The sequence below is a fragment of the Cervus elaphus genome, chromosome 24 (genome assembly GCF_910594005.1).
Source record: "Cervus elaphus chromosome 24, mCerEla1.1, whole genome shotgun sequence".
In the NCBI taxonomy this organism is placed as follows: Eukaryota; Metazoa; Chordata; class Mammalia; order Artiodactyla; family Cervidae; genus Cervus; species Cervus elaphus.
The window spans coordinates 53,889,750-53,901,837 of NC_057838.1; the positions used below are offsets into that span (position 1 = coordinate 53,889,750).

Genomic DNA, 12,088 nt, shown 5'->3' on the forward strand with positions numbered 1-12,088 from the left:
CCTGGCCTGAGCCCAAACCGGCCGCCCGGCTTGGACTGCTGCTCTGGTGAATGAAGCATTCTGCTCTGGGCATCTCTGCTCCGGAGAACCCCAGCCCCGAGTGCCTTCTCAGATCTGTTCTTAACAGGCTGAAACAGCCTCAGGGTCACATTCCCACACAGACCCTCCCGATCCCTGCCGGGCCTGTCTGCCGGCTTAATGGTCAAGCCCTGCCCTCCGGGCTGCCAGAGGTCACCTGCTACACCCCAGCTGCCTGCTCTGGTGGGGAGAGGACTGCTCTGCTCCTCCCTGGGAGGGGCAGGAGTGCGGAAGGTGAGGAACCATCGGGACCCCAGGAGGGCCGCGGCTGCCTGGGGACAGCAGGCCCCTCCGTCAGGATCAATCACCCTAAGCCTGTCTGAGGAGCAGCCGGCTTAGGAGCAGCCGTGAAAGCCGCCTTTGTGCCCGAGGAGAATGAGCCGCAGGAGGACGGGGGCCCCTGGCCCAGGGCACCCCTCGGGCCCCGGATCCTGAAATAACACCGAGGGGAGGACCCCCCGGCCTGGCCCCGGGCCCAGCCAAGCCCGGTGCCTGCTTTGTGCCATGGGAGCTGCCCAGGGGAAGAAGGTAGGCACCCCCAGGGTCCTGCAGATGCCCTGGACGCGGGGAGGGAGGCTGTGCCCGCCAGGTGGGGTCCCTCACACACTGCAGATCGGCCCCCTCCTTGAGCTCAGCGCTAAGATTTCATGTAGAATCCTGGCTGGGGCTCAGGGCAAGGCCTGCGTCCAATCTCTCCATCTCTGAATCAGACCTGGAGCCGCCTGGCCTCTCAGGCTCCCTGGTCTTATACACACACACACCCCTTCCTGTCCTGCCTCCAGGTTCCCTGACCGCTCCCCGAAACCCCCACCCCAGCACCAGGGGAGCCTGGCAGAGGTGACGGCAGGGCAAGAAAACAATAACCACCATTGTAACTAACTGGGCTAGCCAGTTATCACCAGAGGTAGGGCCAAGGGCAAGTTATTGAAGCTCTTGGTAGCTCATTTCCGCATCTGTGAAATGGGGACATTAGTAGTCACTACCTCCCAGGCTTGTGGTAGGGATTAAAAGAATTACAACATGCAAAGTGTTTGAAAGAGTGCCTGGCACATAGTGGGCTATATACAAACTATGGCCTGTTGTTGGTAGATTTGTCTTCATATTATTATCCATCTATCCATATTGTCCATCCATCTATTATCCTTCTAAGTCTGGGGTCTCCATGGGGTGGGGGGAGGGAGTGTTGTAGATAGCACAGCCAGGGTGGTGTTTCTGCAAAAGAGGTCTGTACACCCCTTGTGTTGGCTTTAAACATGGGGGCGGGGGAAGGTGTGGGAGGGGGCTTGTTAACCTGTCACTATCTCAGGCCTCACCCAGAGCTCCTGGGTCAGAGTCTCTGAGGAGGGGCTGGGAGTCTGAGCCTTTTCACACTTCTTGGGGGAATTTTGGCACACTCTCACAGCCATACCAGGACTGCCCACCAGCAATGTGGTCAGGTTGCCAGGTCCCAGATCCTCCACCCACTTCCTGTGGTGAGGAACCCCACCCTCTGCATCCCAGTCCTCATCTGGGAAGTGGGGTGGGTGCCCGTCTCTGGGGGGTTCCCTGAGATGCTGCCGGTAAAGTGCTTATCAGCTTCCTGACCCCCAGAGGGCCCCATACACAGAGATGCTAATCCTCACCCAGCTGTGATGATCTATTGTATTAAAGGCAAGGAAGTGAGGTTCAGAGGCCAAGTGTGACTTCTTAGCCATTGTGGAAGAGGGCAGGATTTTGAACCCCTTCTGCTTAACTGCAAACTTTCTGCCAACCCAGCCCATCCCACACTTTTCAAATTTAAAGAAGAGTACATCATGGACCTGTGGAGGAAGAACTCTGGTCCTTAGTTTCTCCATTTGCAAAATAGGAGTGTTGGGCTAGATAACCCCTGCATGCATGCTAAGCTGTGTCCGACTCTTTGCAACCCCATGGACTGTAGCCCACCAGGCTCCTCTGTCCATGTGGATTCTCCAGGCAAGAATAATGGAGTGGGTTGCTGTGCCCTCCTCTAGGCGATCTTCCCGACTCAGGGACTGAACCCAGATCTCCTGCATTGCAGGCCGATTCTTTTTTTTTTTTCTTCCCCATTTATTTTTATTAGTTGGAGGCTAGTTACTTTACAGTATTGTAGTGGTTTTTGCCATACATTGACATGAATCAGCCATGGATTTACATGTATTCCCCATCCCGAGAGGCCGATTCTTTACCATCTGAGCCGCCAGGCCTCCTAGTGCTGGCCTCGCTTCCCATTGCAAGGCTGACTCCTGCCTGTAGGCGTCAGTATGGGTCACCTGCAGTCAGGGCAGGAAGGTGATGAGACACAGCTTCTGGAGTCCCAGAGCTGCCCTAGCCCTGGCCCCAGCCCCAGCCGATCCCTTCTTTCAGAAACACTCTTTCCGCTCCTCCCCTCTGGATCCTATCGGTGCTGAACTTGAGGCAGGAAGTCATCATGGAAGCCAGGTTCCCAGGCCTAAAAATGACCCTAATAAGGTCTGTCCCAGGAAGGACGAAATATAGCTCATGGTCTGCCTCTCCCTGTTCCCACTCTGCGGCAGACATCACAATGGATCCCCACACCCTTTCCCACTGAGTTCAGACAGCTTCAGAATCCTCAACGCAGCCTAACGGGTCAGTCAGAACTTGCCCCCAGATTGAAAGTCACACCTATCCTTGGACCCAGCCCCTTCCCCACCCCAGGGGAAAGCCCTCCAGGGAGAAGGCAGCAGGGCACAGTGATTGGGAACATGGGCTACACAGTCAGAGGCCTGAGGTCTGAGTCAGTTCCTCCACATCCTCTGTGACCTTCGGCAAGTCACTGCACCTCTCTGATTCTACCTTAGTAAACAAAGGATAAAAGACCCTCCTCAGATTGTCCTAAAACCCAGATGATCCCATGCCTGGAACAAAACGGGCGCTCAGTCTCTCCCTGAATCAGATCCTCCCGTGCCTGCGTCCTCTTCTGAGCCTCACCAAGCTTCCCTTGAGCCAGCAAGGGCATCAGCAATACGGCCAACAGCAGGCATAAAAGTTGACACCCAGCAACTGCACCTTCCCCCGCTGGTCAGTGGTGAGCCAGGCTGGAGCGTAGGCTGTGAGCGAGCCTCAAGCCCAGGCTCCCCCATCGGTAGACCACCTCACCAGACCTCCCCCAGGCCCACCTCCCTCCTTCCAGAGGCAACACCCCACTGGCCTCTGTGTGATGTGCAACAGGCCTGCTGTGTGGAAAGTAATTCCTGTCACCTATGCATTTACTCTCCGATGGGCTTGTCCCATGAAATGCACCCTGCTATCCTCAGAGGCATTCCATACCCTGCCCCCAGTTTAATCATAACAACTCTGGAAAAGCCTCGGTGATGCGGTCCAGTCCCCCCTCACTGAACAGCTGGGAAGACTGAGGTCAGAGAAGGGAAGGACTTCCCAGGGCCATGCAGCCAGGGCCAGGGCATTTCTGTAGTGCCTGCAGCTCCTTCCCCAGCACCAGGAAGGGAGGACGGAGCTGCCCCTTGGAGATGACTCCTGCCCACAAAGTGCACTGTCGGGGTACCAAGCTCCATCCACCACATCTTCATCTCTCCCGCCCGCGCCTCCCCCAGCAAAATAGTGACTGGGTACCTGCTCCCCTGTGGCTTCCCTGCGAGCTCAGTGGTAAAGAATCCTCCTGCCAGTGCAGGAGACCTGGATTCGATCCGTGGGTCAGGAAGATCCCCTGAAGAAGGGAATGGCTACCCATTCCAGTATTCTTGCCTGCAGAATCCCATGGACAGGGGGGCCTGGCAGGCTACAGTCCGTGGGGTCACAAGTAGTTGGACATGACTGAGTGACTAAGAATACTTGCACCTGCTTCCCTGTGCCAGGAACTGAGCCAGGGATAGAAAGGGATGGTTCCTGCCTTCACAGCCGTCTCTGTGAGTTGGGGAGATGGACAGGCAGGCAAATAATGATGGTGGGAACAGCACGTGTGACGATAAAGATGGGGCTGACCGGTCGGACTTGTCGGGACCATCTCCAGCTGCAGTGAGGGCACCAAGTGTGAGGACTCCAGGTTGGAGTCAGCTGCTGAAATTCTCATAAATTGGATTTCACTTAGAATGCCATCTGCTTCGAGGAAGGGAAAACCCAAAACCAGCTGGTCTAAACAATAAGAAAATTTATTGGGTTCCCTAAGTGGAGGTCCAATGGCTCAGTAATGTCTCCAGGGCATTTCCTAGAAACATGCAAGCAAGGTTCCCTTAAATTTCATTGGGAACAATTAAGTCACATGCCATCCCTAAAGCAGCCCTTATCCCCTGGGGAATACCAAGGGCATTGGCTTCACCTGGAATCCTGAACCTGGTGCTGGCAAAGGATAGAAGCAGGCCCATGGGACTGGTTGAGGCCAACCAGAGACCCCTTGGGGCTGGAGATCAGTCCCCCAATGTCACCCCCCAAAACTCAACAGGAGAGAGTAAGATGGATGCTGGGCATTCAGTCATAATATGCCTGCCACCCGCGTGGGAGAGGTGGTGGTATCTCTGACCATGGTATGAACAGAGAGAATGGAAAGAAATTGAAAAGTTCAAGGGGGAGGCAGAAAGCATGCTGGACCAAGAGTCAAAAAGCAGACATTGTTGCCCCTACTCATCCCGGGCAAGTTCTGAACTTCCCTTGAACTCAGCATGTTGTAATCTGCAAAGCGGGTACCCAGGCCACACTCAGGATTTTTGCAGAGGATCAAATGAAGGCACTTTCAATACACGGAAGCAGTGTTTCTGTTTGGAACATTCCAGAAGCTGGAAATATTGGCCAGCTGGGTGTGTGCTGATTTTCTTCATTTTTTATTTTTGGCCGCAATGGGTCCTTGAAGTGGTGCACAGGCTCTTTGCTGCTATGCACAGGCTTTCTCTAGTTGTGATGTGCTGGCTTCTCCTGGCTTCACTTGTTGCGGAGGCACAGCTGTGAGGCATGTGGGCTTCAGTAGTTGCGTCTTGTGGACTCTAGAGCGCAGGATCAGTAGTTGTGGCTCACGGGCTTAGGTATTGCCCCACAGCACGTGGGATCTTAGTTCCCCAACCAAGGATCGAACCCATGTCCCCTGAATTGGCAGGTGGATTCTTAACCACTGGACCACCAGGGTCCTGGCATGGACCTGGTGGGCACTGTTTTCCTGTGCCCTAAGACCATCTGTGACCGTTTTCCTGGGCCCTAAGGCCACCTATGACCGTTCTCCTGGGCCCTAAGGCCACAGGACCGCCACGGTCCTGGCGTACGTTAATTTTAGAGAGATGAGTGCAGACAACAATGTCCTGTGTGGAGCCTTGCTTTAAGTTCTTGTGACAGTGAGGTTGCAGGTCCTTGGGTAGAAAGGGTCCAGGAAAAGCAACTCCCACGGACCTCAGACAGCACTTGAGGGCATGGACACAGCATTCTCTAAAACATTCCTCCGAACTCAGCACCACCCGGCTTTTTCACTTCCGTGAACAACTCTGTTGATGTTTGCCAAGACGCTCATTGTTTTGCATTCATCTTCATTAGAAGAACGTTTCCGTGGCTGAAACAGAAGGGAAAAAAATTGGGAGAGATGGGTAATTTTGATAAACAGCCTGGAAGGGAGTGTTTGTTCTTACAGAGCCCAAAAGGCACCCATCTGGCACCGCCCCGCTGACTCCCTGAAGAGTTATCCCCATCGTGATGGATGGGGCTCCCAGCCCAGGCCCAAGGAAGGGTTCCACTCGCCAGCCCACAACTGAGCCGGGCCTGAGGGCTGCGTTAGGAGCCCCTCGCCATCTGCGCCAACCTACCCCCCGCTACTCTGCCCACCACCTCAGACCGCTTCTCTGAGGGGAAAGTTTACCACCAGGCTCCCAGAGGACTCTGAGAATGGGGGGCTCCAGGCCAAGAGGAGAAGGTTGTCAGGAGCCCATGGGGAAACCCCTTCCTCACCCCCAACAAAGCAGAGACCTGCTCCTGGCTGAGCCCCGACTCCTCCCGGGCTTCACTCACGCCAGCGGCTGATGCCTGGAAGGCCCTCCCGACGGCGGCCCGCACATCCAGCCCGTCTCTGAGCTCCAGGCCCAGCGCCTGCCCACCTACTGTTGTGACTGTTCTTGGACCAGGCGAGTGTTGAATTCTGACTGTACCCCAGCAGACGTTCATCACAAGGTGTGAGGGCAGACGAGGAGGAGGGGGCAGAGCAGTTTCTGAGCACTGACCCTGCCAGCCACCGCGCTCGGGGCTTTCACAGGCTTCCCTTCATCCTCCCAGCCCTGCAAGGCAGACGATGCCATGCCCACATCATGGATGAGTGACACCATGGATGTGCCGCTCTGAGCGGCTAAAAGGGGCTTTTGAAGGCAGGTGGAATGACCTTTGGAAGCAGAGAAAGGGCACCATTTTCCTAAGGGCCCTAAGGCCACCTAATGAAGCTGTCATTCTCTGCTGCTCTTGGCTTCCCAGGCTGGGTTCAGGTCGGGCACTGCACAGAAGCGATGAGTGCCTGGGTTCATTGGGGTGGGAATCCATCCCACATCTGCCAGTGGGGCCTTGTACCCGGGTGCTAGTTAAGTCTGCCCAGAGGCAAGAGTATTGCTCTATATAATGATGCAATGCTGTCCCTTAAAGCCCTTCAACCACCTTTCCCAAGACAAACTTTTCCTGTCCGTCTTTGTGGCTGGAAGTCCAGCTTGGGAGGGAACGACGTTGAAGGAGAAAGAAAGATGCCTGCCCAGCTGGCACTTCTTCTAGGACGCCTTCCCTGCCTGGGTCTCAAATGCCCACACAGGACTCGGGGCTGAGTAAGAAGGGGAGGGGCAAGCCTGTCCCAGAGCTGCATTTGCCTAACTAGGTCTGCATGTTTTACTAAACCTGAAGGACTAGCAGGGGTGACCGGGAAGGGGCCAGGGAGATGAGAAGGGGGTAACGGTCTTCTTGTGAATGTGCTAAGAATCCTCACCACAAAGGTACCGACGCCCCTATTTCACCAGGGCAAAAACCCGGACTCAGGGAGGCACCCGTCAAGTACTGGAGCTGGGACTTGAACCAAATCCGTCTGGTTCCTCAGACCACCTTCTCGTTGACTTGCTTTTTTCGAGCATCAGGATGAAACCGCATCTCCGGCCAGAATAAATCTTCATCTTGTGGGTCGAGTTACTAGCTGGTGGTGATTCTGGCCCCACTGGGAGCGGCACCGAAGAAGGGCCTTAAAGTTCAGAGGAATTTAATTTCCATCATGAAAGAACTCGGAGGTGGGGCAGGAGGGGCCAAATCAAAAGCCGGCTTTTGAGAAGGCAGAAACCCAAAAGCAGCTCCCTTGCCAGGGGCCCGGGGATCTGCTTTCGGAACACTGTGTCTCCTAAGCCCTCATGAACGAGGGGCTTTGTTCAAATGAGAGATCAGATCTCAGGCCTGGGGGGGTGGGGGTGGGCAAGTGGCTGGAGCCTTGCTTCTTCATCTAAAATCTGAGAGGGGTAAATACAACCAGCAAAGCCACCCCGAGGAAGCCATGGGAGGCAGGCTTGGTGTTGGTTTTCCTGCTCCCAAGGGTGCAAGTCACGATGGGGCCTGGGGTGTCTCACAGGAATGTCACCCCCCGAACAGAACCCGCGGGGCCCCGCCAGAGACCAGGGGGTGACTGCTGTTTAGGGGGCCTCCCTGCAGGGTTGTCCTTATGCACGTGCCCTCTTGGGAACACTTTGGAGTCATTTTGGGGTGTTGTTCAGTCGCTCAGTCATTGTCCGACTCCTTGCGACCCCATGGACTGCTGCACACCAGGCTTCCCTGTCCTTCACCATCTCCCAGCGTTTGCTGAAACTCACGTCCATTGAGTTTTGGGGTGTACGATGGGGGCGAACGTTTGTGGGGAGTCCCACCACCAGGTCAGCATCAGTGAAGGTCCCACAGAGATTCTGATCACAAGCAGGCCCTGGGAAATGACGTCTTGGTTCCCTAGGGCTGGGTGGCTAAAAGCAGCAGAGGTGTATCCCCTCACAGCACTGGAGGCTGGAGGCCTGCAATCAGGGTGTCGGCAGAGCCGGGATTCTCTGAAGGCTCTGGGAAGAGCCTGTTCTCTGCCTTTCTCTCTGCTCCCGGGGTGTGTGCGTGCACGCTCAGTTGTGTCTGACTTTTTGCAACCCCATGGACTGTGGTCCACCAGACTCCTCTGTCCATGGAATTGTGTGTCTACGTCTCTTGTCTTCTTAAAAGGGCACCAGTCATATCAGCTGAGAGCCCACCCTCATGACCTCATTGTAACTGAGTACATCATCAGAAACCCTGTTTGCAGTTCAGGTGACGTGCACAGGTACAGGGGCTAGGGTTTCAACATAGCTTTTAGGGGATACAATTCAATTCAGCCCCTAACCGTGACCCCGTTCATCCTCTCCTGGCTGTGCTCCTGGGGTCTGCAGTTCATGCTGGCTTCTGTTCTTGGCAATGGCTTCCCACGTGGGATTCCCAGAGAGTTTCATTTTGATTTGGAAACGGACCCTCTACCTTCCTGAGTAAAACCCTTGAAGAGCAGTTACAAGGAAATCACAGCCATAGAGAAGAGGGGATGAGCCCTCTGCCCTTGCTCCTGCCTGGCCACCTAAGACGCTCACACTCACTCTGCTCCAGCCACCCTGGAGTCCACGGCTTCCCCCAACAAGCCCAGAGCTTCCCCTCCTCAGAGCCTCTGTTCTGCCGTGCCCTCCCCATGGTGTGCTCTGGCCTGGCTGTTTCCACGACCGGCTCCTTCAGGCTTCAGCTTAGAGAGGCCGCCCCTGACCCCTCCAGCTAAAGTACCTCCATCTTGGTCCCCAGTCCTGCAGCTGCTTCGCAGAACTTACTTGAGTATTTCTTTATTTTTGAAATTTTTTTGGCTGCCCTGGATCTTCGCTGGTACATGCAGGCTTCCTCTGGTTGCAGCAAGAGGGAACCACTCTTCCTTGTGGAGTGCAGGTTCTAGGCGCACGGGTTACAGCAGTTGTGGCACAGAGGCTTTGTTGCCCAGAAGCATGTAGGATCTTTCCAGATCAGGGATTGAACCCATGTCCTCTGCATTGGCAGATGGATTCCTAACCACTGGACCACCAGGGAAGTCCCTTGGCTGCTTCTTTAACTGTTTCATAGCTGGCTTTCCCAAGCACCACATCAGCTCCATGAGGGCAGGAACCTCCCCGTCACTCAGTCTGGATGCTAGGGGACATATCCTAGGAAGGAGAATCAATGAATCCATAGCTACCATCCAGGAAGGTCACTCCTTCATTTCACAGGTATGTCCTAAGCATCCACTTTGAATCAGACACTGCCTCAGGCCTGGGACATGGAAGAGAGCCCAACCCAGTCCCAGGACCATGGTTGACCTAGGGAGACAGACTACAGGCTGCCCTGAAAGACTGACCAACAGGATTAGAAAAGGGAGCCCTTCACACAGGCCTTCACTATCAGCTGCCAGAAAATATTGAAAATTCAAATTGTGGCTTTTCCTGGTAGCTCAGATGGTAAAGAATCTGATTGCAATGCAGGGAACCCAGGATCAATCCCTGGGTCGGGAAGATGCCCTGGAGAAGGGAATGGCAATCCCCTCCATTGCCTGGAGAATTCCATGGACAGAGGAACCCGCCGGGCCACAATCCATAGGGTCACAAAAGAGTTGGACCCAACCCAGCACGCATGCACTGTGTCCTACCACACCCCTCCCCTCTGGTATCTGTCACCCGCTGTGGGGCCCAAGGGTGGACAGGCGGCATGGAACTGTAGGCCAGGATAAAACCACCGGCAGTGGTGGGATTACCTCAGCATGCTGCTACTGCTTGTATTCCTTAATGTCTTGATCTTCCCTGTATTGTGCCTGGTAAACACCTTCCACTTCACCCCTAGTCTGAGCAGCTGGGAGACAGTGGTTTGATTGCTGGATCTACAGTGAGATGCCGCTGTCATCCTCCTCTGCACTTGGGAAAATTGACCCAGTAAGTGCCTGGCTCCAAAGTCTGCCCTCCCCTTGAACTCTGCATGGCATTCATTCTGCATTTGTATTGTATTTGGTTTTGTATTGTATCTGGTTTTGCGTTAGTACTGTATTTGGTTGCAGTACACCTCCACATACCTGACCCCGGAGGACCAAGATTGTAAGGGTCAGGCAGGGTATTTGAGGTGGAGTGTACAGTAGGCTGCAGTCCATAGTGTTGCAAAGGGTTGGACACAAGTGAAGTGACTTAGCACGCACGTGTGGTCAGGCCACTCACAGAGGCTGTTCTCTTGCCCTCTGTCCATCCCCTGCTCAGCCAGTTTTTGCCTCACCTATCCCCTATGCACAGGAGCGTGCTTGCCCTCTGCCCAGCTCATGATGGTTCTAATCCTTAGCCCAGAACGGCCCCACCTGCTAGTTTATTAAAAGGAAACACCTGCCCTCATGATGCTCCTTAACCTAAGGGGCTCTGCGGGATATGCCCCAGCTGCTGGTTTCCCTGGTAACTGATGAACCAACCTATTGGTCCATTCGTCTATAAATAGCAGCCGCCCTCTGCCCGAGTAGCAAAGATGGCAGTCATGACCTGTCTGCTCTCCTGCCTGCCTTACACGCTGGCATGTTGCTCCGGGACCTTTTGCTTCAGAAATGTTAGCCCAAAGGCACATCTTGACGACTCCATCAATATCTCCCGACTCTTTCTTCTTTCTCGAGGCTGGGCAACTACAAGGCTTGCAGACCTGCAGAGGGTCGCCCAGGGCCCACCCTCCTTCCCCCGCCGGTAATCACTGGTCTGTTTCCTACATCTGTGAGTCTGTTTTGCTATATACATATATATATTTTTTTAGATTTGATGTATAAGTGACATCTTCATTTTGTTTTTATCCGTCTGACTTATTTCACTAAGGATCGTGTTCTCTAGGTCCTTTCATGTTGCTACAGATAGCTGAATTTCATTCTTTAAGGCTGAGAAGTACTCCATTGTGTCTATATACGCCACACCTTAATCCACTTGCCTGTTGATGAACACTTGGGTTGTTCCCATCTACTGGCTATTATAAACGGTACTGCTATGAACATTGGGGTGCATGTCTTTTCCAATTAGTGTTTTCATTTTTTCCAGATATATACCCAGGAGTGGGGTTGCTGAATTATGTAGTAGTTATTTTTTGTTTTGAGGAACCGCCATCCTGTTTTCCATCATGGCTGAACCAATTTACATTCCTACCAACAGCGTACAGGTGTTCGCTTTTCTCCTTGCCAGCATTTGTTATTTGTTGACCTGTTGATGATGGCAGGTGTGGGTGAGATCTCATCATGGTTTTGACCAGCAGTTCTCTGATGGTTAGCAATGTTGAGAGCCCTTTCATGTGCCCATTGGCCATCTGTATATTGTCTTTAGGAAAAAATGGTTGAGTGTTTTGCTGTTTTTTGTTTTTTTTTATTGGGTTGTTTGCTTTCTTGGTGTTGAGTTGTAGGTGCTGCTGTATGTTTGCATGTTGACTGCTTGTCAGTCATGTGGTTGGTGGGTATTTCGTCCCATTCAGAGAACTGCGGTCATTTAGGGGACGATTTCCTTTGCTGTGCGGAGGCTTTTGCGTTGGCTTGGGAGCAGCTGGTATGTTTTTGCTGTTGGCTTTTTGCCTTGAGAGACCAGGGGACTGTTGCCGTGTGGTACTCCGCCTGTACCCTCTTCTGGGAGCTCTCTGGTTTCAGGCTTTGCGCTTGGGTCTCTCGTCCATTTTGAGTGTCTGTGCGTGGCGTGGACGAATGCTCTGGTCTCGTGGCCTGCACATGGCTGTCCAATTTTCCCAGCACCATTTAGCGAAATGGTTGTCTCTTGTCCATTATATATTCTTCCCTTTTTCAGTTTTTCCTCTTTAAATCTTTAATAGTGATGATTTCAAAATCTACAACTCTTAGTTGTCTCATAAGGTTTTAAGTGTGTTTGAACTTTTGAAATGTCTTTTGGTGTAAAAAAAAAAAAAAAAATGAGGGGACACTTCCACTTCCCACTTTGTTTTATGGTAAAGTAATGTTGATATCAAAGTTCAATAAGGACAGTAAAAGGAAAGTAAATTACAGGGTGATCCACTCATACACTGATGC

At 53.3% G+C, this 12,088-nt stretch overlaps 1 protein-coding gene across 1 annotated transcript in view; it reads left to right on the forward strand.

Annotated features, from left to right (window-relative positions):
• The first annotated feature begins 38 nt into the window (after positions 1-38).
• FAM107A (family with sequence similarity 107 member A) overlaps positions 39-12,088 on the forward strand; it is an 85,629-nt gene continuing 73,579 nt past the window's right edge. Inside the window, exon 1 of the mRNA XM_043885464.1 lies at positions 39-606. Coding sequence (XP_043741399.1) covers positions 583-606 — 24 coding nt within the window. The 5' untranslated portion in view covers positions 39-582. The remainder of the gene's footprint in view (positions 607-12,088) is intronic.